The sequence below is a fragment of the Haliaeetus leucocephalus genome, unplaced genomic scaffold (genome assembly GCF_000737465.1).
Source record: "Haliaeetus leucocephalus isolate CR32 unplaced genomic scaffold, Haliaeetus_leucocephalus-4.0 Scaffold144, whole genome shotgun sequence".
Lineage (NCBI taxonomy): Eukaryota > Metazoa > Chordata > Aves > Accipitriformes > Accipitridae > Haliaeetus > Haliaeetus leucocephalus.
Window position 1 is genome coordinate 2,490,405 of NW_010972580.1, and position 25,759 is coordinate 2,516,163.

Here is a 25,759-nt window from a genome sequence, read left to right on the forward strand (position 1 = left end):
CCGCCCCTCCTCTCGGGCGCCCCCTCCCTAGTCCTCCTCGCCCGCAGGGGGCGCTGCGCCGCGCGGGGGGGGCAGCGTCCGGCGCCGCTCTAGCCGCCGACGGCAGGGGGTGGGCGGTGCAAGATGGCGGACGAGGGGACTGTTTGCAGCTTCGTTTTCAAGAAGCGGGGCCTGGCGGCGGGTAGGGGTCGGCGTAAGCGGCCCAGCAGCGATCAGGAGCAGGGTGAGGGCTTGGCGGGGGCTCGCGGAAGACCTTGAAAGGGCGCTGGGAGCCGGGCCGTTGCGATACCCTGGGGAGGCGAAGGAGGGCCTGGTGCCACCCCGGAGCGCTGCCCCCACACGGAGGGGGCTCGCTGCCCTCCCCAGCCGTACCGATGTCCGTGTGGTGGAGGGGGTGAAGGGCTCTTCCCCGGCCGTGCCACCGCCCTCGGGGGCTCCGCCGGCCTCCTGCACCTTCCCGTGGGCTTCCCCAGCCCGCAGAGGAGGGAGGCTGCCAGCAGAGCCTGCGCTTGGGCCGAGGTCCTGCCCCCGGGTGCACACTTACCCCTGGGCTTTACCTCTCAGAGAGCAGCGGTGAGGAGGGCAGCACGGTGGTGCGGAAGGAGCGGCGGCGGGAGACCCCCAACCCCATGATCCAGAAGGTAAGGGAGCCATAGCAGGGCACTGCTCCATCCGAGGTGCATCTCAGTGGCCTGCCAAGCTCCAGTTAGATGCAGTGTTGGAGTCTTCTGTCCTTCCTACCTGTTGTCTTCTTGCCCCTCAGACCAGGAGGTGTGCAAAGGAGAGGCCTGCCTACGCGCTGAGCAGCAGCGACGATGAGGATCCATCAAAGGAGATAGGAGTCACTTACAAATCAACAAGGTCGGCGGTAAGGACTGGGCAAGAATGTGGTTCTGGGGTGTGAGGTCAGGTGGGACTGGCAGATCTCACACTTGATAGAGAGAATTTGCCTCTGTTGAATGTGGGATTGGCCATTCCTTCTTTTTTATCTATAGATACAGTTCCCTGTCCCTTCCCTCTTCATAGACAAGCACCTTGCGCTGCATTTATTCTCCTGATAGCCTCTGCATCCCCAGGAGGCTGTCTAAGGTTGGCCTTTCCTTCTTAGAGCTGGGAATTAAAACCCCAAGATGCCACTGGACTTGCCCAACATCACACAAAATTTTCAGGAGAGGGAGCACTTGAATCAGGTTTGCTCTGCTGTTTGGTTCATGTTTTCAGTTTTAGACCATCTTCCTTCACAAAGAATTCAAGGTGACGTAGAAGGTGCTCCCATCTTTATCCTTGTGACTAGTGATGGAGTAAGAGCTACAGAGAGAGGTCATTGTATTCTTGGGATTGCTGGCTGGGGTGTCCTGGGTGTCCTGTTAACATCTGGAGTGCAGAGAGATCAGCTGTGAAGGTTTGGGCACGGCTCAAATTGCTCTCCCTACTAGTTTTTTTCTCTTTATTTTCCTCCTGATCCAGTGAAGTTGTGCCCATTAGGATGAGCCTGGGCAGGATATAAGTAGGATTAAAAGCAGGTATCAACACATGTTCGTCTTCAGACCTATTTCTTTATTGTCTGCACCGCTGTAAAAAATGGGAATAGAGCCTAACTGTCCCCAGTTAAAGCTGCAGGGTCACACTGAGGTCTCCTTGTCACATTATGGATTTGGTTTTAATTGAGGCTGGCTGTAATTATTCTTTGGTTTCTGTGCAGCTGTTCCTGAAGATCTGATAAAACCTAGGAATAGGTGTCTGTTCAGTCCATTAAAGAGGAATCTAAACCAGATCACTGTATTAAAACTGAATGTAAGCCACCGGCATCTAGGTTAAAAGTTCAGACATAACATCCTGCGTGTAGGCGGGATGGTCTCATGATTGAAGTGTTGGACATGGGAGATCTGAGTTCAGCTTCCAGCTAAGCTGAGCCCTGAGCGTGAAGGAGTAAAGTAAGGACAAGTGTTTCCTGACTCTGCAGGCTAAAACTTGAGAGCAATGGGTAATTAGCACTCTGGCCTCTGCAAGCACTAGGCTGGATCCGGCCCATGGGGGATTCTCCCTGGCAGGTGCTAAGGGACAGTAGAAACTGGTGGCAGGTAAAGCAGGCCATGTGCAATACTTGCTCTGTGACCAGCCCTTCAGGTAGCCAATGAGCTCTCTGTCTTGTACAGGTTTTCTCTTCACTGTTGTCACAAGTTTTTCTTGCTTTTCAGAAACCTGTTGGCCCAGAAGACATGGGAGCCACAGCAGTATATGAACTGGACACGGAGAAGGAGAAAGATGCCCAGGCCATCTTTGAGCGCAGCCAGAAAATCCAGGAGGTGAGTCAGCTTTGCTCTGTAAGAGGTAGTGCTCCATAGCAGGAGTACATGTGGTTTACTCATCCCCTTCTGCACACCAAGAAGAGTTTGAGCCTCTTCCTCCCTGGAAATTTGAGAAGCCAAGAGTGTAACCCTTGCAAATAGCAGAATTTTCTGGCTTTATCGGCATCTTGGTATTAAGGAAGACGGGGCTGGGAAAGGAGACTGGTGTCAGAGTGGTGAAAGCTAATAGGCGTCATGAAACTTCCTTGATCCTTAATCACCTTTCTTTTTGCTTTCCTAGGAGCTGAGAGGAAAGGAAGATGATAAAATTTACCGTGGTATTAACAACTATCAGAAGTATGTGAAGCCCAAGGACACATCGATGGGAAATGCCTCTTCAGGAATGGTCAGGTGGGTTGGGATAAGCCTCAGAGGACTGGGACCACAATGGAGCTCAGGCACCATCCCCAAAGGCACCTGTTTGGGGCTTGAACTTCGCTGTTACTGCCAGCTTCTTTCTGTCTAACGAGTCTGGTGTCTGGTTCTGACCAGGCCCCCAGGGGCCTTCTCCACTGCAGCTGAGCAGCCAGCCTGAGCCTTCTCCCACCCTTTCAGAAAAGGACCCATCCGTGCTCCGGAGCACTTGCGGGCCACGGTGCGATGGGACTACCAGCCTGATATCTGCAAGGACTACAAAGAAACTGGGTTCTGCGGCTTTGGAGGTGAGTGGATCTTGCCTGCAGGTGAACAGATACTGTGCCAGATCTGCAAAGGGATCCAGTCCAGCTTGTGATCCCTTTTTTGTGGTGCTGAGATGGGCACTTGTTTGCAGAGTTGGTGTGTGGTGCTGTTGCAAAGTTGTTTTATGCAATGTTCTTGTCATTTGTGTCGGCCCTCCTGAAAGCTGATGGCCTCTAATCAGTGGTTATAAGAGTCCTGGGAGGGACCCCTGGGATGTTCCTGTGACCCACATTTCCACAGGTATTCTGGCCGCTGAGGCCATGTGAGGGATGGGATTTACTGTTCCTTATCCCACTTCTCATGTGTATAAATGCTGGAACTGTCACTGTGGCACACAGAGCACAATCCTCATGGCCTGTCAACCACGAGAGGGATCCTGTGCCTGCTCCAGGAGCTTGGTGCTGCCCTGGAGCACAGGCAGGCGGGAAGCAATCAGGTTTCACCTTCTGCTGGGCAAAGCTCAGGCTGCCCCTGAATGACATGTCCTGCTAACACTCTACCCCACACAGCCTAGCTGTTAATTCCTCTTTCTTTGCCTGGCTCAGACAGCTGCAAATTCCTCCATGACCGCTCGGACTACAAACACGGCTGGCAGATCGAACGGGAACTGGATGAAGGCCGGTACGGAGTCAATGGTACGGCACCACCCCTCTGCTCTCCCTGTCCCTAAGCTAACGGTGGATGAGGCTACCAGGTCCTGACTTTTATCGTGCCCTAACGTGAACGTGACTTAGGGATATTGGATCACTAAGAATGAAATGGATCCTTTGCTGTCTCAAACTGCATGGGCCGTGAGTTGAATTAATATTAGACAGAAAGGACTCTTTATTGCAAAGCTGTGGAACTCCCTGCTCCAGATGACCTTAGGGCCAGTAACCACTGACAGTGCTGAGCAAATCTGCTGCTTTCAGATAACCACTGACTGCCACCAGAGAGAATTATTTCCTCTGGCTCTCTAGAAAAGGACAGCACTACTGTTGTATGGGTCCCAACAGTGAGCTGTGACCATCTCCTGCCCCCCAGATACCCAGGAGGGGGGATGCTTTCATGCTATGTCACATCATTATTTCTCACTCACAGTGTCCGTAGCTGCGGCCCAAGGCTCATGCGTTTTGCTCGTGAACTGCTGTGCAGTTGTGGGGAAGAGGGTGTTCTCTGTTCAGTTGGAGCCAGAGTTTGGTGGCAGCTGGTTTGGAAGAAAATCTAAGAAAGAGGAGGGGGCTGGAGGATATGTCTCTTTATAGCAGTGAGTGGGTGAGGTAGAAAAGAATTTGCTCTTGTGAGATGAGCAACAAGCACGCTGGCTCATTAGACCTAATTATATCTCAGTCCCACATGTGTTACTGACATCAGCAACACCCAGATGCCAGAGCTCTATTGTTTGCAGCAAAGATTTAATCCCACCTGCTGTGCTCTCTCCATATTTAATATTTCATGCCCCACGCATGGGCTGGTCTAGCTGCCTCTGCTCTTGCTTCAGTCTGGTTAACTTTCTCTTCTGCAGATGAGGAAAACTATGAGGTGAGCAGTGATGAGGAGGATATGCCTTTCAAATGCTTCATCTGCAGAAGTTCCTTCAAGAACCCCGTGGTCACCAAGTAAGTGGTTTTTTGGCCTGAGGAGCCAAGTGTCTGCTGTCGATCCAGTTCACTAGTCATTCACTGTTGAGGCAAATACAAACACTGCCCACAGGCCTGTGGGTGGAACCTGCTTCTTGTCTGCTGTGGCTTTCTGGTGGGTGGGGAAATCCTCTGGTAACCAGGGAGTCTCATAACTGCGTCTGGAGCATCTCCCTGGAAGGGATCTCAAGCCTTTGTTGTCCAGGCACCTTCTAGATTTCCACAGACGCTGCCTCATTACATCATCTTTCCCCTTAACCTTGAGATTTTGTTTTCAATCCTTCCTTCCTCCTGGACACTGAATGGCACGCTGCATTGCGTGAGCAAAGAAACAGAAGCATGGGGAAGCCAAGAGCTTGGCAAGGATGAGGAGTAAGCTGAGGGGCAGCATGGACATCATGCGCTGCCAGCCCTCTCCCACAGTGCTGGCTGTCTTGCTGGGTACCTGGTGTCTGGAAGAGCTCACTGGTGGCTCTGTGCCATTGCTCCACATCAGTGAAGTGATGCTGAAACACCATTCATGAGGACAGTGATGCAGAGGAAACTCTGCATGCAGCTCACTTTTGCATCCCCCAGGAACCAGTAGTCAGTAATTTCTAACTAACTCCTGGACACAGTGATTGTATCTGGTGACTTGCAGTGGCATCTGTGTCTCCATACAGGTGTAGGCACTACTTCTGTGAGAGTTGTGCCCTCCAACACTATCGCAAATCCCAGCGCTGCTATGTCTGTGACAAGCAAACCAATGGAGTCTTCAACCCAGCAAAAGGTAAAACGGGCACCTGTGGGAGAGAGGGCTTTCAGTGGGAGCGGCTGGAGCAGCAAAGGCAGCAGCTCCTGAGGTATCTTCTTGGTGTTGGGCCTGGCCCTAAGCTGGAGCTCACAGCTCTTGGCTGCTAGCAGAGCTTCCTTTAGTGCCAGGAGATACTAAATCATGGCCTGGGCGGGTCTGTAGGTGCAAAATGAGCATCTGTGCTTGCCCAGATGGGGAACTAGGGGAGTGTGACCCTTCTGGTGAGGGTAGGGAGGACGTGCTGCGGGAGTGGAGGCAGCAGCTTGTCTGATGCTCTAGTTGGCAGGTCAGTAACACACTGATGGATTCTATGACTGTAACATCTGATGCCCTGGACTCAGCAAATGGTGGTAGCTCCTAGCTGAGCCTTTGTGTAGGCAAGTGATTTTTGGTAGCTGCCCTGGTTCTTGCAGAGATGGGTGTTTACAGGACCTGGGCACCTGGCTTTGCTGTAGGACAGCCCCCGCACATGGAGTCTCATCCTGCCTATTCTTGTTTTACAGAGCTCATGGCAAAATTGGAAAAACACAAAGGGGAGGAAGAGGAGGAACAGCAGCATTCAGACCACGCAGAGGATCCACAATAGCAGAGCACCCTGTTTTGTATCTAGCTGAATAAAGCTTTCATGGGAGAAAAAAAAAAAAAGCTCACAGCGGTTGCCTTGGGGCCAGCAGCTGTAGCCAGGCATTGTGTATCCAACCAGCAGCTACTAGAACAGTGTCCTGACTGTGCCGGACTCCTTGTTTGCTGCCCTGTGAAGGCATAAGGCAGAACAGGTAAGGTCAGACTCAAGAGTCATGGCTGAGTACAGCCTTCTGCTACCACCATGCTGCCAGCAGGACCACAACAGTTGCCTCTGAGTGCAGCAGTGCGCCTGGGGAAGGAGGTGTTGAAGACTACATTCAGTTACTTCATAACTTCTTTTTTTGACCAAGGCACTGCTGTTTCACTTCTAACTTTGCACTGATCCTGCTTGCTTCCTGTTGCTGTGTAAGCATAAAACTATCATCTCCAAGTTAATTTATGTCCATAATATTTGAGCATGTAGCAAGCTGAAAGCATGGACAGGGATGAGAAATATTAGCTTGTGTTAAGTTCATCCTTCACCCTAAAAATGCTAACTCAGGGGAAGGCAGGCTAAAGTGCAGCAGTTATTTGTGATTTATTACAGCTCAGTGTATGCCCTCCTGTGTTTTCTGCCTGCCTCCTTGTTCCTAGGAGAATTGGAGAGAGGCTTAGAACTTCAGTGGGCAACACCTGTTGAATTATCCCTCTTCTGTGACAAAACCCATCTCCTCCAAACCATCACTCAACTCAGTCCCAGAGGTTTTATGCTGAGTACTGTGCTTTTTCTTGCTCTAAGTAAGTACCAGCAGACTTTCTAAGTCCCTGTCCAGGCTTGTGGGAGAGGGTTAAGGATTTTTGCAAGCTGCAGAACTTCATGACAAGCTAGGAAATAAAGATCTACTTACTATAATAAAATTAAACCAGGAGCCAAACCTGATCCTAGGATAGGGCCACTTCTACTTCCTGTCTATCTCTTGTATCCTGCCCTTACAAACCCCTGCTCTAGGAGCATGAGTGCATTCTACTGAAACTTTCAGGAAAGAGCAAGAGCAGTTGTTTGCAGCTTCTTGCTTTAGTTGAAATAAGTTTTTCAAACATGAAGGCAGTTGCAACTAACAGTGCTGCAGGCTGCTGTGGTGAGCTGTTCAACAGCAACTGCCTTCAGCAGGTGTGTTCTATCTAATGCCACCCAGCCCTTGCCAGCTGAGGTGCAAGCAGCAGCCTTTTAAGTAAGGAAAAGAGAAGAGAGTAAGCATGCACAGCCAGCCTGTGTCATCATTCATGACCCACTCCATCATCTTGCAGAAACAGCAGACTTAAAAAAAAAACTTCAGAAATATTTTATTTGTTTTGGCAAAAAACTAGAGTAACAAACTTTATCTGGGTTCAAGTACAATTTATAAACACAAGAAGGACCTGTTGCCAGCACCACTACTCCCATCAACCACACCTACAGAACTGGATTCTCAGTGCTTCATTAAAGAGTAGAAAGACATCCAGCACTGATGGTCCTTGGAAGGGTCAAACTAAAAGCCTTAAATACACCTCCAAAGAACAAATACAGAATGGGGGAGAGCTGCCACAGCAGCAGGGCAGAGTCACACAGCCATGAATTGAGGGGAGCCACAGGAGAAGCAAGCTTTTACCTGTCATTCAGTCAGGGAAGGCAGAACAGCAACAGTAATGGAAGGCTTAAAATCAATTCTGTACATGATGTTCAAAGAGTCACAAGCAAGAGGATCTAGCATGAAAGTCAACTATTCCCCCCATGCCAGGGCAAGTCACTGAGAACACGCTGGTACGAGTTACATGCTGTGAAACCAGCCCAGCTAACACGAGGCTCAATTAGATGGGCTGTGGGGGATAAAAAAGCTGGTAGATTGCACAGGCATACACACTGGGTTTGGTGATCCAGGCAGCCATGAGAGGGGAGGCTGGAATGCCCTGTCTGACCTGGAGTTCAGAGTGCTCAGCATCAAGTGAGAGGAGTCTCTTCAAAAACTCTCCAGAACTGGAAGAGAAGAATCCAGTGCTGCAGAGGAGTGCCCGATGCAGTGAGCGTGCCTGGAATGGAATCGGGTTGCCTTTGATCTCCCGTTTTCCATCACAAAGCAGTGACTAAATTTAAGAACATAATCCCTTTTCCCCCCCCACCTTCAAAAGTTACCCTGTGACAACACAGTAACTAATCTGACTAGCTCTAAGAGAATGCCCAAAACTAAGCTGCCTGCCTCCCCTTAACTCTAAGGCACCCTTAAAAGAGAAAGAACCAAAGAGGGTAGGGACATGCAGCCTTCAACTGTGATACAAGGAAGCCAGTGATTTTTAGAAAAACATAAATAGAGACTAAACAGACTCACTCAACCCATTCAAGTGATCTGCCAGTGCTCAGCTGCAAGAACTGGGGCTCTGGGCACTGCACCATCTGGAATACGCCACAGTTCCTTGGGGTTGATCCTTTTCCAGCTCAGGTCTGTCCATTTGTTTCCAGGCTACTTCTTCAGTAAACAGGCAGCTGAAGTTCCTTCCCAAGGACCTGCAGACTCTTCTATGCATAACATTCATCACTTTTTACAAATAGGACCAATAAATTACAATGTGCAGAAAGCTCCTCCAGAACCAGGTCTAGTCCCTGTTTTTCTAGAATTCCCAGTCATCCACATCCAGCTGCTCCAGGTTTGATACCAGCCCAAAAATGCCACTGGGATCCTGGGGCCGCGTTCCTTCAAAATTGGTGATTGGGGTGACAGGGCGCAGGAGTTCAGGGAGTGCTTCAGAAGCGCGACGCTTGATCTGCACAGAAAGAAGAGAACTCCGCTGCTGAAATGCTTCCCCAGTTGCGCATCACAGACGAGCAGAACAACGTGTGGTTACAGGCAGAAAGTAAGAACACGGCATTACCTTTCTGCCAGCTCCGAGACGCGCAGAGCTTTCACAGTGCACCTTGTATCGAGAAACTGCTTTGCGTGCAGCCTTTTCAGCAGCACTTCGATGCTATGGTCCTGATGCTCCCCTCAGTGAAGCACCACCCTAACCCTCAGCTCAGAGCAAGCCAGACAAATAATTTCAGGGGCAGGAGACCCCCTGCCTCTTCCCATGCCAGGGCTGGAGCTCACCAACCTGCCACAGAGCTGTAAGCAACACACGTCACCTCAGTTTGGTCTCAGTAAGGACCAGGTAAGGACTGCCTTGCCCCAGTACTCAATAGTGTCTGTGGGTGAAAAACTGGCATACAGGACTGGCAGATTTACATCCTCTGTTTAGATAAGGAAGAGATGCATTGAGAAAGGCAAGTCCACCTCCCAGGAGAATGTGAGGATCACCAAGCTGCACTACAGTTAGTCACCTAACTAACTTAATCCTTTCAGATCACAGAAAATTCAGCAACTCAACATTCCCACCCTCAGGTTCAGTGACACAGCAAGACAACAACTACAGAAAAGCCACTGTTCTTTATCCACAGATTAACCGAGTTCCTTACCTGCTTGAAAAAGGGATGATTAAGCAGAGTGCCTGCGCTTGGCCTGTGGAAGGGAGTTAGAATAAAGTAAGCACACAAGAAAATGCATCAGTGTTTAAAGTCAGGTAGTGACAGAAAGAAAAGACCAGGGTCCTTCCTGCCTCTCTCATTTCTCAGCTATAGGATATCTCCCTTTTGTAACCAATAGCACTGTATATTATGATCACATGATGTTTTATGCAAGCAGTCCAACCTTCTTCTGCACAAGTTACCTACTTGCGCACCCCAACATTTGGTCAAGGAAGAGTTTCTGAACAGTGTGATATGCTAGGGCAGTTTGTCATGGCTAAAGATGACTTTACACTCACTACAGAGGAAAATACAGTTCTTGATCATTTCCGTTTATTATTCTCTGCTGGCTGAACAGCAGACATTCGCAGTGATGGAAACTGGGTAAACTGTCTCACAGGGACCAGAAATTCAAGTTGTACTGTTTATTTTCCTGACATATAGTGCCACTCTACCCCCCAAAGAAGGCTGCAAAGTAATTCTTCAGGCTCTCTTATAGAAAGTGCTCAAGGTGTTAACACTGCTCTTGTTTTACACACTTGGACTGCTCTTCTCAATATATGGAGCACATCCTTACTCCACTATGCTTTTGGAAAGAAAATGTCAAACAACCTCTGCTGGCTCTCATGATTTAATCAGCCCTAGCAACTTTCACCTGGCTTTACCTGAAATCAGGGTTCCGCTGGAGGCACTGCTCTACAAAGTTATGGAAATAAGTGGAGAAGGTCCGAAGATAAGGGTGCAGGGTTGGCTCTCCATTGGCTGCTCTCACGTTGCTAATAGCCATGCTCTCGCCCATCCCGTAGTTAGCACTTGAACGGGAGGTCTTCATAGTCAGCTCATCAGCAGGAATTGTGGTGGTGTCTAGCAGGCAGGGAACAGTTCCATTCAGCTTTTCCAAGAGCATCTGGAAGAGAAGGGGCATAAGCAACATCACACACAGTAAGACTAGACAGTTAAGATTTCCCATTCAGGTAAGCATGGCACTCTTCTGTCTTCACATTCCAGTGCAGCAAAGCAGTTCCATGTGCCAGGATGAAGGATAAGAAAAGAGCCTTTAAACCTTACCTGAGTAGAAGGCATGTCTTTAAATGGTACGTGTCCATTTGCCAGCTCACAGGCTGTTATCCCTACGCTGTAAATGTCAGATTTCGCATCGTAACCCTGGAGATTCTAGATGAAAAGGAAAAGAAAAAATTAGCCTTGTGGACTTACATGTGATTGCATGGGCAATACCCATGATTTGATATGCAGAAGAGCAAACCCAATTGATTGGAGCAGAAACAGTACAACCCACATATAGGCTAGTTTATTGTGGTGGTGGTTTTTTTGTTTGTTAAAACAAACAGTTAAGGGCAACATTTATTTAACTGAAATCAGCTATCTAGTAGAGATGACATCCACCTTAGGGTAACTGGCATCTAAGTACCACTTTGCTAATGGGAGACTCTGTAGAGGTACCTACAAGAAAACTAGTCAAATAGATCCAATCAAATTCTACCCACTTGCCCTGCACCTGTCCCAAACCTGTTTCCTCTAGCCTCCCCCCTTCCTTTTCCTTACATTCGCACACCTTCCTCTGAAGGGAAAGAAAAGACAATGTTGTAACATGGGCTTCTCAGCAGTTGCCCTTTTTGACAGGAATACAGGTTTCCCCTTGCTAGGGGTCACTGGTTTTAAGGTTAAAAGGATAGAGCTCATCATGAGAAAAAGTAACCCTGTGGCTTTTCTTTTGTTTCCCCCCGCCCTGCCCCCAAACATGCCGTAAGAACTCAGAAAGTTATACAGAGATACCATATATCACTAAAAACTAGCAGGTTTTTTTAAACACACCTGCTGCAAGACTTCAGGACTGAGCCAAGGCAGGACTTTGATGCTGTATTTGGGAAAGTCATGAACAACTTTGAGTCGCTGCCCATGGTTGATCATACTTAGATTACTTCGCAGGCCAGAGAGGTACACCTTTCCGTCCACAGAGATCAGGATATGGCTGGCTTTAACACTCCTAAAAAAAAAAGTAAAAATAGTCAGGTTCCCTGGCTTCAAAGGAGTTATGTTCCTTATAGCTTTCCCAGGAAGACTTAGTGCAGAAGGGCACTACAAAGGATTTAAGGCAGGCATAGATAAGCTGAATTTCTTTTACAGTACATACAATAAAAGTAATAACCACTAATAACCTAGAACTTTCAGCATCTGAAATTTACTCTCACAACAGAGGAATGTGTCAGAGAAGAGGACAAATATGCTAAAGGGTGGAGACAGCAATTTAGAAAGAGATTAAGAAAAATTGTAGTACTAAACAGAAATTCATCCTTAGTGAGCACCTATGGAAATGCTAAAAGCCTACTTTACTGACAGCTCAATGCACAGGACAATACTTGATCAGCCTCAGGAAACACTCAGGAGGCTGAGATTCCTAACGACCATCCTGAATGCTGTGCAAAACCACCTCTACAAACATTAACAGGACCCTACACACCTGCTATGCAGGTTCTCAAAGAATGTTTCTGTGGCAAGGAGAAATACAGGACTAAAGGTTATGGACCCAGGATCTTCAACAGTAACAGGGAAAATCCCCGCCCCCCCCCATCAGTGTCGGCCTCAATTTGGAGGCTATCAACAGTATCTGAACAGAGCCTTAACAAGTCAGCATGTCAACATGAGCTGCAGTTGTGATTTTAGATACACAGTGGTCTTTGGGATAAGTTTGTTCCACAGTGACACTTTCACACAGTTTAGTAAGATCAGTGATGTAATTTCCCATAAGTATCAAATTGACCTGATCTAACACCAAAGTAATACAAAACTTAGTTCAAGTGATGTGGAACGCATTATCATCTACTCTATTCTAATGATGAGCAGTATTTCTGAGAACTTCCAACAGAGGCAAAATGGATCGCTTTTTTTTTTTTTTTAAATACCTATGTACGTAGCCCATATGGTGGATGTAGTCAAGTGCTTTCAATACGCCTTGGAGGATATATGCAATAGCCAGTTCACTCATCCCATCCATAAAATGGGTACAGATTAAATCTTTTGCAGAACCTAAAAAGAAACAAACCACCTCTTAACTGGTCAGAAAAAAACCCAAGGATACTTCACCTCTTAAATTTCATTTCACAGAACATGACGGTCAAAGGTATTCCCTCTCCACCTACCGTACGCCATGAAAGATGTCACTACCCATAGCTCATTGTCAGCTATGAAAGTTGCTTTGTATGGCACAATGTTAGGATGGTTGAAGAGCTTGGAAACATGAAGTTCCCCCTAAAATAAAAAAAAGATATTTTGATTCAATTTAGTAAATGCAGAAATATGAACACAGTATTGATAAGCACTGCTCTTGCTGTCTGTCCTCTCCTAAACTTGCATTATGGTATTAGTGGATTCATGTTACCTGCAAGAACGTGACCATTTCGTTTGTACAGGCCTCCAAGTTCACTCTTCTGACTGTGACGTACTCTCCTGTGGGTTTATACCTGGCCAGGTTCACAACCATCAAGTCTTCAAAGCCTCTGCCTGAAAGAAAAGGCATTAAGGCTTCAGCAATACTTCTGGAGAACTCCTCCAGTCCTTGACCCTTAAATAATCTTTATGCTCATTTACTGAAACTATTTTTGGCCTTGTGAAAAAGAGTAATCATTCCATCAGATACCACCTTCCTTGGCATGTATTCCATCAAGAGAAATCCTCCTAGCCAGTAATATTATCCTGCCTTTCAAGTTCAGAACTGAGGTAGAAATAAAATGATTAGGCCACAGCCCCAACAAGGACAGGGACAGGTTTCAGGCTGCTTCTTCTGACTTTGTACTTCACACTCAGTATCATTAACCCACCACATGCCTCTTTCAGTTCAAAGCCTTTAGGACTGGCATCTCATTTTCTATTAAAGTGATTTTAAAATCAAAGAGGACAGGCATTTAATTCAAAAATAAGCAATAATCAAGAAAAGGCCAACAAATCTGCAGAATTTATTTTTTTTGCAAAACAGACTTTCAGTCCTCCAGCCTGCTAGTAGTATTACCTATAATAGTGAGCAACTCATAACAGCTGCTGTCTGGTAGGAAGTTGCTCATGGCGTCCCTTTTAGGGGAAGAAGCTATCGACTCGGAGCTCGCCTCATTTGTCTGGGGGGGGAAAAAAAAAGTCAAGTCAAAAGAAGTAAAGATCACATGCTAGAAAAAATCATCTGCTCCTTATATTATCATACACCTCAAAATAATATGACAGTACTGAATATAGAAGAGAGAATTTTATTGCTGTTAAAATAATTTTAAATAGTTATTTATCAATTGAAATCCAGGAGATGCCTCATTTCAGAAGATCCAGACATCTGTGTTTCAAAACATGTAACCATAACAGGTAGGTTCTTAATTACTGTAAGCTAGAATTTCTTTACAAATATTTGGATAAAGCCAATTACTAATTCCCCAGGACACCTTAAGCACTGCTTTATAGTAACTACCTTTCTCCCATTAATTACAAACTTCTGTGCCACCATCCTGTTGCCTGAGCAAAGGCCATCAAAGGAAAGCTTGTTTATAGCACTTGTCTGCATTGTGGCAGTCACCATTCCTGTCTGATGCTAGGGCTTCTTGTTTTCAGCTGCTCATCTGTGATGAGACCAGTGCAGCTGAAGCTGCTTAGCTGAATGGTAGAAGTGATGAATCAACTTAGCCCAAGATATGAAGATCAGACACACATGAAAAGAGAAGCTCCAAATGAAAGCAAAAACTTAACTGCAAAGCATTAGTGCTTACAGGAAGAAGAAAAAAAAACAAAAAAAACCAAAAAACAAAAAACACACCACACAGGGAAGCAGCACTCCCAAGCCTGTCAGCTTTTCTTCACTACATCTGACATAAAGCTGCTTTATTTACATACACATAACCTTTCAAAGCAGGATTTTGCAGAAGACAAACTTCAATGTTCTTGCAAGTTCCATTACACCTTCCAACTCCCTCAAATTTTCAAAGTCACAAGGAGAGCATCCTAATGGGGAACCAAATTTATTTGGTGTCTAAGATAAGATTTAGTTATCTCAAATTTCCAGCACATTAACTCCTCCTGACATTTGGAACTCCAGCTCATTTTTTCCACCTCATTCTTCACCAACTGCAAGTGCCCTTTATCAGACCTTTTCTCATGGTACATGAAGCAGAAAATGCTTGTGCATTTTCCTAGAGTGACAGCAAATACTCTTTTTCCATCACTGAAAGATGGAAACAACACAGTGACAGCTGAAAAACAAGGAACTTGCTGTTCTACACTCAGTCCAGGGTAAATGTAGTGCAATGAGCACAGATGTGAATTTGCCGTAAATTACCTTTGTGTCCCTGACTATACTTTGGGAGTAAGCTAATAGTCAGGCTTCCCAAGTTCTACCTTTTCAAACGACTTTGAACAGCACACATTCTACCTCTCTCTGCCTACCTTTAAAATAGGTATATTTTTCAGTTAAGGAAAAAGGCAAAATTTAAGGTTTGTGAACAGCGCTATGGTGTAATTTCAGCTCAAACAACTCTAGCACAGCAGCTCAGTCGTTGTTTCAGGATAGCTAACCCCTGAGATCTCAGCAATCCCAAACCCTTTTTGTCTAGTCCTACTAGCACACTACACAGTGCTGTTCCTTGGCCGAGAACAGGCAGCAACATTCCATTCATGATTTCAAACTTCTGTTAAAGATGCCTGTCAACTCTGATCTCAATTGTATCATTCATTACTTCTTCCAGCAATTTCACACAGTCCTGTCAACAGCAAGATTGCCAGGAGAGACACACAGGCAGATGGAAACCTCTGAAGCAGAAAGGCACCACCAAGGAAATGAAAGCAGGAGGCTCTGATAAAGCAGCATTATGAAGCAATGACAGCTGGTGAAACACTGAGCAATATGTAAGTGGTTTGCTTTATTAAAGTCCACTCCAGATATAGCATAAGCCAACAAAACAGATGCAAAAAATTAAATTTAATCTTATTAATGGTGTAGGCTGTTTCAACAGTAATGGAAAAATACTGTAAATTCCCTTTTTAAAAGTCTTCCAGTACATCAGAGGTCTTCACTCACCTCTCTTCATGTTAGCAGTGACCGATAACTGAGAGTTAATGCAAAAGGAGCTCTACCAGAAATTTATCAACATCATACAAGAGTTTAAAACAAAAAAAGTTAAACTGAAATGTCATTTATGAAATACTGCAAAAAAAGCTCCTCAGTGGTTTCACACAGGACAACTTTTGGTGTATGGTCAAAAGCAAAAGCAGCTGCAAAATGAAGTCACATATGACTAGCTTTATGGCATGACATTCATTAAGAGGTAGCTTTCCAGCTTGTTGGTCTGATTTTAATTTGAGATAGATTTAAGGAAATTAATCTTTGAAAGGCAACTACTGTTATAAATGCCATAAGAAAATCAGTTATGTGATGCTAGCAAGGATCTGCATTTGCCAAATGACATTCATCCGAGTCAGGAAGAGGGAATGTAATTTTTGTTCTGCTGCCTTACTCTCCACCTCCTCATTCCCTCACTCACTTTCAGCATGAGCAACAAAAATTTTCCTCCCGTCCCTCTCCCCAGACTATTTACCTTTTTCTATAGCCCTGCTGGAAGAAGTAAGCTTTTATTTAGATGTAAAAATCAAAACGAGAGTCAGCAATACCACTGCAAAAGTGTTCAAACCCCAAGTGAATACTTTAACAAAAACAAAACAGATGCTAATCTCAATTTGCTTCCAATTCAGCATATGTGTAACACTCAGCAATTTAAAAAAAGGTGTGAATTTGCTTGACTTTATACAAAACATTCCATATACAGCTCAGATTTTCAGCATTGTTTGTGCCAGTAAATTACAGACACTGGCACAAAAATCAATTATAAGCAGCTTGAACTGACACAGTTACTATAATCAAATCATACTTAATTCACATTTGTAATTAGCTTAAACTAGAGCAACACCTGCACACAGAAGTGTTTCAATATGGTATATTGAAGGTAGGTGGGAAATCATTTAGACAAATACATGCTATCATAAGTTGTGTTATTCTATGAGCATTGCTCATTATGAACAGATAGTGTGCAATCAGGGCCTACAGAACAAAAAGCATCAAGGTAAAGTTCTCAACTGCCACATTTTGGCTGTACATTTTTGAACAGACATGCCATGTTTGCTAGTGATTTTAGTTTTTAAGAGGCAAAGCTCTCTAAGCATGCATGGAATTGGCTCCAAGGACAACCAGACAACAGGAGGTAAAGTGACCTCAAACTGAAAATTACATGATGTTTGGTTTTGATGTTGGAGCCTCTCTTGTGACTGCTCTACAGGGAAGAGAAAGGAAATCAGAATCGATGTGTTCAGAAGGGAACACTGGTTTTGAATAGCCAGCATAAAATTTTTTGGGCCTAGTTTTCAGAAGTCCCATAAACTTGTTGTAAGAGATTAGCATCTCTGAAGAATCAGATCTAAATCATCTCAAAAAAAAAAAAAAAAAAAAAAAAAAGACCCTTGTGAGACTGGGGGGAGGGGGGACGATGACACAAATACAAATCCAAGAGATTACGTCTGAAGTTTTGACTTGTCACATATAGTTTGAAAACCACACACCAAAATCTCCACTCCAGGGTGAAACCTGTTTCCACACTTGTAGAGCTAAATACAGAGATGAAGTATATAACTAAGATAAAAAGAAAAATCAAACTTCCACAAGGAATAATCTCCATGCAATGAACCACAGCACCACAGCCTGCAAAAGTCACTTACTTTTCTCCGAGAGTCACCCGGAGGCTGCTCTGGAGTAAAGAAATTAATTGTTCACCATGTTGTGTTCAACAGATACCCATTAAAAATATAGTTGGAAAACTGAGTAAAGAACTCTGTGTGATACTTTCTGATACCAAATATATACAATATTTTTTTTTTTTAGACAAAGACATTTAATTTACACATAAGGTTGTAGCACTAAAAATAATCAAATTCTAGTACAAGTATGGAATTAAAGAGATTCAAATAGTGCTACTGTTCTTATATTCAACATAAATGTAAAGTGACAAATTTTTTTATTATACTTCCAAACACGTTAAAAAAAAATGATGTATCTACTTTGCTTAAATACAGAAGAAACCATCTAAAGTTTATTTAAAATAATGAAAATTCTTCCAATCCACCTGGAAGCTCAAGATCTAGACATCTTTCCTATGCTCTGATTGCTTTACATGTCACTGACAAGGAATTCTGCATCCTAGTGGGCAATTTTGTTCATTATGCACAAAGGAGAACAGAAACCAGTCAGCTCTCCTGCAGGCACACTGGGGAGCTGTCATCAGTTTCAAAATCCATTTTTACTTGGAAAATTGTAATTAACCTTCCCAAACCCCAAATCTATCTTTTGCATAGGAAAAAAGTGGTTATGCTAAGAAATACAGAACGCAGGGTCTGAAAATAGTACTGCCATCAACATGAAATTGATTTCCAAATAACTTGCTAGATCTTGGACACCTCCATATTAACTTTATATGGTTAGCGAGCTTGAATAACCACATCCGGTGCTACAACCAGATTTATTCATCTCTTTTGCTGTTAAGATACATATTTGCAACCAAATTAGCAAACCTTGCAGCTAAAATAAAACATTTCTAACAACGTCATCTAACGAGCAGAAAACTTACCTCCAAACAGTTCAAACTCCCTTAAGCCTTCAACAATGAATTTTTCAGACACCCACCGCTGAAATAAGAAAAAAAATCCCCCAGATAATTAGTTATTCCATCTAGAGACAAATTTCTTTTCCCCCTTCCCCAGAAAAAACATAAAAGAATGGTAACACTTCAAGGATTCTGCTATGGTCTGAAACTGATTAGCTGCAACATCAGAGATACATCCTTACTTTGGACAGGATATTCTCTTCTTGTGCCACTAAGACGGCATACACCCAGCAACCACACAGGTGCTACTGCTTTTCCTGACCAGCATGCACTTGCAATAAAGTTCACATAATTTTACATCATTCAGACATGAACCTTTACACATGCACATACAGCAAAATTAATAAGCATGCTAAAACTCCCTTATACAGGCAAATAAAAGTTGTTTTTTGGGTGTAACAGGTGTAAACAAAAAACTTCAACTATTTACAATGAGGTGACATCCTAGAGAACTTAAATATTTTGGCTACATATCTATTGACTGAATGCAGAATTAGAACATAGATATTTTAAAGCTATTGTTCTCTTCCAGAATTCATGCTTAAAGTTCACAGCAAGCATTAGCTTGTGCAGAGAAATGTTTACACCACTCTATTCAACTCTGTAATTCAAAGAAAGATACATACAAGCACACATAACACACAATAGAATATGCAATTTTAGGCTTGCAGAGTGTTGATCATGAAGCTAACATTAGATAAACACAAACGCTCCCACATTAGAATTTGTCTACTTGGTAAAGTAACTAAAAAAATAGCTTATGTTGTTTAGTGCAAGGGAAGGCAGTCCTAGAAAGCACCAACGAGTCTTTAGGTGACAACGACTCAAAACTCATACGTAACAATACTGTTTTAAGGCATTAAAAGTGGTTTTCTCACATGAAACTTCCTCACTTAAAAATGCAGAACCAAACAAAGCTGTTGTGTTTAGCTTTCCAAGAAAGTTAAGTTTAGAAATAACCTGTCGGTGGTGTGACAGAGGTGAGGCAGTAACTTCGTAAAGAAAGTTAGAAAGAAGTCATCATTACCACGCTTTTTCTTAATTGCAACGCCCATTGCAAGCCCCTCGCACCGTACACACACGAGATACAGGTGTGCAAGCAATAAATACTTCAGCACAGGGTTTGGTTTTTTTTTCCACGAGCGCCTAGCTTGCACATCGATACCCTGCCCTATAATTAGCCCGTTTTAACGTGACTTTAAAGTGCTTTCCAGGAGGCCGGCCCCGCCGCCGCTCCTCTGCACAAGCGCAAGGCTGGCTCTACCGACACGCCGGCGTCTGAGGGAAGCTGGAAGGTGTTCAACACTCACCCTAATCCGTTCGGGTTTACTTACAAGAAAAGACATGGAATCCACGTTTGTGTTACCTCACGCAGCTCGTTAAAGGACCGGCAACCTGCAGGCACAAGAGCGGGTCACCCCCTCACGCCTCACCCCGGGACCGAGCGCCGCCGCCGGGCAGCCCCAGGCCGGCAGGACCCTACCGGAGCTCGGCCGGCCGGTAAGCACCGCCGAAGGCCCGCGGCGGCCCCCGCAAGGCAGCGACCTCCCCTCCCGCCCCGCCGGGCCCCTCACCCGTTCTCTCAGGCTGCGGCCGCCGCTTACCGGCAGGAGACGCTGCGCGTGTGACGCCAGCACGCCCCCACGTGATGCGGGCGCTCGCGTGACGTCACCCCCGAGGTTCCCGCGCGTTACCAGCGGCGGGAAGCGGCCGGCGCCATGTTGGTTCCCTCAGAAAGCGGTCGAGGCTTCGTCCCAGCGGCCCCCCCCAGCCGCTGCTCGGGCACCGGGGGAAGGTGCCCTGCCCGCCCTCGGTGCTGCTGCAGTGCCTGCGCGGCCCCGTCCCTTAAAGGCAGGGGGCAAATCCTCCATCCTCACCCACCCCGGCCTGCACGAGGGGAGAGACACTTTCCTCCGGCTCCGGGCCCTCTGCCCCAGCACCCACCGCCCTCACAGGGAGCGGCTCCCGAGGGGAAAGAATCATTTCATCGTAGCAGAGATAACGCCTGCCCCTCTGTGTTGAAAAACCTACCCAGGACAAACAAGGCTGTGAGATTCTACCAGATGAAAGGAACGCAGAGTGCAGCCAAGTAAAGTAGGCAGGTGGAGTGTTTCAATTATATTTTACTCTTCATTAGATTGTTCAGTTGAATGTTCATATTACAAAATTAGCTGCCATGGCCCACAAACGTATGGGACTTCAGGAAAGCTGTCCACTTACTCGAAAGAGCACAAACTAGTATTTCCTTTCAAAGAACTTTGCGAAACAATACCGTATTAATCTTTAAAGCTAAATAGTGCTAAAATTTCACATAATCGACATTAGTTTTGGTTTTAAATAATTTTACCAACCATTATAAAATTAAAGTATTTGCATGTATCAGGTTACAGACATTTGCATTTAAATCAGTGTGAAGTATCCCACGCTGGAACAAGAAGTTTAAGCAATTGCTGTTTCAACAGCAGCTCATTCTTATTGCCTCAGAACCAAGTTCGCACAAAATATCGAACAAGAAAATGCAAGACATTTTTCCCCCCAAAACTGTTAAAAGCAACAATAAAATTCCTTCTAGACAGGAAGCATTTATAAAATGCAGAGCTCTCTCAGTTAGCGAAGTGCTTGCACAAGGGCATTCACTTCATTCTCCCCATTTATATTCAAAAACCTGAAATGATCATTTACCAGATGAAGAGGATATGTGTCCTCTGAAACGTTTTTACTTGCTTGGGGAAATTGGCAATTGCAGATACTTCACTGAATCTAGCTTCTGGCTGAAGTGAACTAGGCAGCAGCTGCTGAGATCAAGAGAAAAGTTTGAGGCAAACTTGTACAGTTAAAAATATTCAAGGAAGGCTAGTTGAAGCTGTTAACTCACCATGCGCTCACTCCTGAAGGAACACCACGCTGACATTACAAACTTCACATTGTATTAAGCTTGCAGCATTCAAAACCACAAGTAGGAAACTGTTCATGTATTCCATTCCCTCGTATCTAACCCATCTATATGTTTCATACATATGCCAATCGCCCACAGGTGACGTAATACTGTTTCAGTCCCTTGTTTGTAAAAAAAGAAAATAAAAATCACTTCTATTCTACTGGGCTTAAATCCCTGAAGAATCCATACTGTGTATGGAAGGCTCTTAAGTTTTGTGCCTTTACAAGCTTGATGCAAATAAATGCACAGTAAATGATTATTGTGCAGTTTTCCTCCCCTTAAATTTTTCTCCCTTCCCTCCCAATAACTAAAACCAAAGTTTAAAACCAAAGCATGAATATGTTGCCAGCGCACGTGGACAGGTTTACAATCTTCTGTTTTTAAAGAACAAATGACAAAGAGCATTCAAGAATATTGCAATTTTTTTTTAAACAGACAAGTAGCAAAAATTTATACCACCTGGAATAAAACTGCCGAGACAAAGCTCTCTACATACACCTGCATGTTGCTGTAATACTTAAATAAGTAACACCAATGCAAGGAACATTTCTCTTAATGGCTACTAGTGTTCAAAGAAGCATAGGATTATGGAGTTAAGTAGGTCTTTGTACCCTGTGAATTACAATTCTGCAGGTGGCACTGAGACGCTTCTCACTATGGAGTCACATAGCTTTCACTTTGATTTGCTTCATCTTCATCTGCTTCTTCTCAAGTTTCTTCTGCTCACGCCGCAAAGCAGCTTCCTGTAGGCAGGGACAGAGATCTGAATGAATATTGATGATGTCTTCAAAGAGCAAACTGATCATTTCAGAAGAGCCAAACAAAAAACACCTCCAGTACTTGGGTTCACATCTCTAACCACATGAGCTGGCTCCACACTGGGAGCCTTCGCATGTTTCAGAAAGCAACAGCATATACCCTGAAAGTTGTCTGCCTTCCAGCAAATAAGAAATCAAAAGTCGGCCATTGCTGGTGTACCTACAGGCAGCCCTGGCGGTATCATAGGAGAAATTTGCCGGTAGCTTGTAACAATCTGAAAATCCATCTCACCTCCAGCCGACGCTGCTTTTCAGGATCCTCTTCGTTCATGATTCGCTCCTTCTCTGCCCGTTTTTTCTCTTCTCGACGGGACTGGGCAGCCTCCTGCCTTTGCACGTGAGTCAGTTTAAGGAAGTTCTCTTCCACACGAGCCCTGTTCTTGTCAGCTTTTTGTTTACCCTTTTCACAGAGAAAAGCAAACGCAGTTAATACAGATTTCCCCATGAGCAGGATGCAGTATCTCTGGTAGTCATATTGGAAACATAAGGCTCCCAATTGTAAGATTAATGGTTGCAATTTCATACAATATTCAGAAGACAGAAAAATACACACTACTTACTTCTCTGTTCAGACGGAACTTCTTTGCTTTGTCAATAGAGTAGATAACCATGCTCATCAGAGGCAGCAAAGACTCCATATCCTTTGGGGAAGTGTTGCCTGAACCAGGCACTGAAATAAAGAGTTTCTTGTTAATTCGGAGAGGTTGGCAGGATTTTTCTACTTGCTGTACCCTCCTTCCTTATTGCTCACACCATTCATGAAAGAAAGATGTTATTATCGTCCTCTTCAGGACAGAGACAGGCACATTTCCCCCACACAATCCTTCTTAGTTTTATTAGTACGGAATACAAACATAAGGGCCGAATTCAGGCTCTGACATTAGCTTCACTTGGAGCTACGGCCTTGAATTTTGAAGAGAACTATGGGCCTTTTCTAGAATAGCCTCCCAACAGGCTGTTTTTATTTCAAACCAGGATTAACCAAGTAACTCTGCAAGCCTAAACCGTAAGGCATGTGACTTAAAAACTAGCCATCTTCCAATGATGACCTAATACAACCACCAGTAGACATATGAGTATGAACTAAGATCAACAATAGCAAGATTGAGTATCCTATTATTATGACAATATGCTGCTCAGTCCCCGGTGTTAGTACTGCCTTCTGTTCACTGGTTAACCAATCAATGATCCTGTTACATGCACTGAAGTAATTCATCATATATTGTCTTCCATAGGTGACAGAACTTGAGCATGTGACTTGCACAAATACAACACTCCCACAGATACACGTACACACATGTACACCAGTTCTCCTACCGTTAAATGTAAACAAAAGTGTCTTTTTAGTTTCGGGCAGTTTTGTAAGCTGACCCTCCCTGGTAGGAAAGAAAAAAGTGGCTGAAATGAGTGAAGAAAAATACAGGCATACAAAATACCTAACATTGTTAGGGAAAACCTCATCAAGAACCAAGAGACACTTGCAAACTACTTGAATAAAATAAACAAGATTAAAAGCCTGGCTGTAACCCAAATTTAAAGTTTAAAATTTTTCAGATTCCTGAAGTGTTTTACTCAAAAGCATGCAGTGAAAAGGCATTAATGCAAAAACATACTAACAGCACCGTCTAATCTGATTGTCAGAAGTCATCTGAGCTCTGGCATCTGAGCCCTAAGAAGGCTGGTGTACTTTTAATGACATTCCATTTTACATATGCCCTGCTGTTTATACTACTACAGATCTTCTATAAATACTAGTTAGGAAAAACAAAACAAAACACAAAACTAAAAACCAAAACATTTTCTAAAGAATTCAAGTCTTCACTGCCCCAAACCCCACGGTATTCTAATGTAAGAAAGTCAGACCTACATTTCACAGATCCTCCAAAGCCTAGCAATTTCAGTACAAAGGTACATATACTGCTGTCTTATAATTAAATCAAAGTATGTTCTTTTTTGGAGGACAGTTTCAAGTTCTGATACGGATCACTTATTTATATGCCTGTGAGCATAATACACCCTTGCAAAAACCTACATGGTAATTCAGATAAGAGAAATCACCCACCACTTGCAATTCTGAAGCAGCAGCTAAAAGCACCTCAGGACTAGGAGGCTTAGAGAAACAGAAGAGGTACTGCATCTGTGTATTTCTGAAGCACAGCTGAGAATCAACCTGAACAAAAGTACCCAAGCGATGGATTCAACAACAGAAGGTTTAGACATTATCAGCTAGGGAAGGGCAAGCAGCCTTGATTTTTTTTTTTTTTTTTTTTTCACACTGCAGACTTTGCTTAAACCTAGTTCTTAATGCATCCAAATAGCATCTGAGTTAATGTGTTGAATTCTCCTCCTGCAGTGTTATTTCTTGGCCCTTAAACTCTAACACGCCCTATACCTTTAGTGGGATTACTCAGTTGCTTTCCATGCAGCCGTGTACACTAGCTGCCAGATGTTATCTGAAATTTGTAGCTGCCCAAACTACAGCATAACCAGCACACAAAAATAAATATTAAGGTAATACAGCACCTTGATCTTCTAAACTAATGCAGCATTTGGAAGCATTGGGAGTGCAAGTATTCACCTGTTTTACCTTAGCTCCCAATTTCTCTTTGTGTACATTCCAGCAGGCTTCACACTGCAAACAAGTTTGTCAGCCTCTATTTTGCTTAGTTTTACAATAGCTACTGGGAAGAGAGATCTAGCTTTATACGTACTCTTGCATAAGTTTTGGACCGGAGAACTGGTCCGAGAATTGGACGGACTCAATCTTGTCAGCATAGTGTGTGAGGAAATGTATCATCTAAAAGAGAAACTGGGGTTAGTTTTTCCCAACACCGATCCATCTGCAGCCTACCCACTCCATATGGGTTTGCCAAAGAGTCCATATATCACTTAGAAAATTGCTGTGCTCAGCTTGCCACAATGACTCTGTAATTTAAACTGTCAATTTTTTTTTTTAGCTTTTGCTAGAATGGGCTTCAATGCATGGAATTAATGTGAGCAACTCAGATACTATATAACTCTTATTTGGGATTTTCCAATTCATTTGATAACATGTCAGCTCTGAGGACCTGCAGACATACCATCAACACCCTCCTTCGAACTGGCCATTGAAGCTAACTTCCAGGCTCTGAAAGGCAGTTTTAAGTCTGCAGTTCATGTTAGACTAACAGTTGCTATGTAAAAGGAATAAACGTGAGAATAACATCCTTCTTCCAGCCCTTACGCTTCCCTAGGGTCTTGACTTCTCTAGATCTCACTAGGGCTGTTTGGCTCTCCTGTTGTGATATTTACAGGAGATAAAGATTAGAACTTTTTTGCATAGGCTGCAGGTGCCAGGGTTACCAAGGAAGATTTGTACTAATTCATTCAAGATTACCTTAGCGTCCATCATTCCCTCTGTGACCTCCCCCATCTCTGACAAGATAGCCAGCGAATCTGGAAGCCCGTATTTTGCACCAGACTTAGGCTTATCACTGCAGAACTCACTCTGTTTCAAAGAGAACAAAGGGAAAGAAATAAAAACAGAGGCTTCTAAGTATCTTATCAGACTGAACTGATACAGCACAATGGTACCCCTAAAAGTACCTGAAAAGAAACAATAAAAAATACACTCGGTCACCCAGTCTGACTGGGGACATTTCAAGCATAAAGCAAAGCATGCAGTATCAGTAGTCTTTAAGTTAGTATTTCCCTTCAATAGTCAGTACTTTAAGGAAAAAGATAAAATGGTTCTAATACATCCATGCTGGAATGCTCAAAGTGGATTAAGGCAT

The 25,759-nt window shown here is 44.3% G+C and overlaps 3 protein-coding genes across 20 annotated transcripts in view; 1 reads left to right on the forward strand and 2 right to left on the reverse strand.

Moving 5' to 3' along the window:
• Nucleotides 1-43: 43 nt before the first annotated feature.
• On the forward strand, nt 44-17,003 carry RNF113A (ring finger protein 113A). 5 transcript variants are annotated; one of them, XM_010561391.1, is made up of 13 exons: nt 44-223; nt 565-641; nt 764-868; nt 2,199-2,306; nt 2,590-2,699; nt 2,904-3,010; nt 3,575-3,664; nt 4,534-4,627; nt 5,311-5,417; nt 5,945-6,217; nt 6,613-6,779; nt 13,841-13,899; nt 15,270-17,003. In XM_010561391.1, the coding sequence occupies exons 1-10, from the start codon at nt 124-126 to the stop codon at nt 6,025-6,027; spliced, it is 981 nt and encodes a 326-aa protein (XP_010559693.1). In that variant the 5' UTR covers nt 44-123; the 3' UTR covers nt 6,028-6,217; nt 6,613-6,779; nt 13,841-13,899; nt 15,270-17,003. The 5 variants fall into 5 exon arrangements, with proteins under 5 accessions (XP_010559693.1, XP_010559692.1, XP_010559694.1 ...); XM_010561390.1 differs by lacking the exon at nt 15,270-17,003 and adding an exon at nt 14,143-14,314; XM_010561392.1 differs by lacking the exon at nt 13,841-13,899.
• Nucleotides 8,155-20,969, reverse strand: STRADA (STE20-related kinase adaptor alpha). 11 transcript variants are annotated; one of them, XM_010561384.1, is made up of 13 exons: nt 20,913-20,969; nt 19,565-19,625; nt 18,195-18,252; nt 17,290-17,318; nt 13,562-13,664; nt 12,935-13,056; nt 12,696-12,804; nt 12,459-12,582; nt 11,371-11,542; nt 10,606-10,710; nt 10,203-10,444; nt 9,490-9,532; nt 8,155-8,801 (listed from the first exon to the last, which is right to left on the reverse strand). In XM_010561384.1, exons 2-13 carry the CDS (start codon nt 19,574-19,576, stop codon nt 8,649-8,651), a joined length of 1,272 nt encoding a protein of 423 aa, XP_010559686.1. In that variant the 5' UTR covers nt 19,577-19,625; nt 20,913-20,969; the 3' UTR covers nt 8,155-8,648. The 11 variants fall into 11 exon arrangements, 10 of the variants coding, with proteins under 10 accessions (XP_010559686.1, XP_010559682.1, XP_010559685.1 ...); XM_010561380.1 differs by having other exon boundaries at nt 19,541-19,625; XM_010561383.1 differs by lacking the exon at nt 20,913-20,969 and adding an exon at nt 20,262-20,335.
• CCDC47 (coiled-coil domain containing 47) overlaps nt 20,339-25,759 on the reverse strand; it is a 12,578-nt gene continuing 7,157 nt past the window's right edge. For 2 of the 4 annotated variants that reach the window (XM_010561376.1, XM_010561378.1), the window contains exons 8-13: nt 25,363-25,473; nt 24,698-24,783; nt 23,304-23,362; nt 22,547-22,656; nt 22,219-22,386; nt 20,339-21,911 (exon numbers count right to left, since the gene is read on the reverse strand). In XM_010561376.1, the coding sequence (XP_010559678.1) occupies nt 21,831-21,911; nt 22,219-22,386; nt 22,547-22,656; nt 23,304-23,362; nt 24,698-24,783; nt 25,363-25,473 (615 nt within the window). In that variant the 3' untranslated portion in view covers nt 20,339-21,830. The remainder of the gene's footprint in view (nt 21,912-22,218; nt 22,387-22,546; nt 22,657-23,303; nt 23,363-24,697; nt 24,784-25,362; nt 25,474-25,759) is intronic. The other 2 variants (XR_773969.1, XR_773970.1) reach the window with 2 other exon arrangements.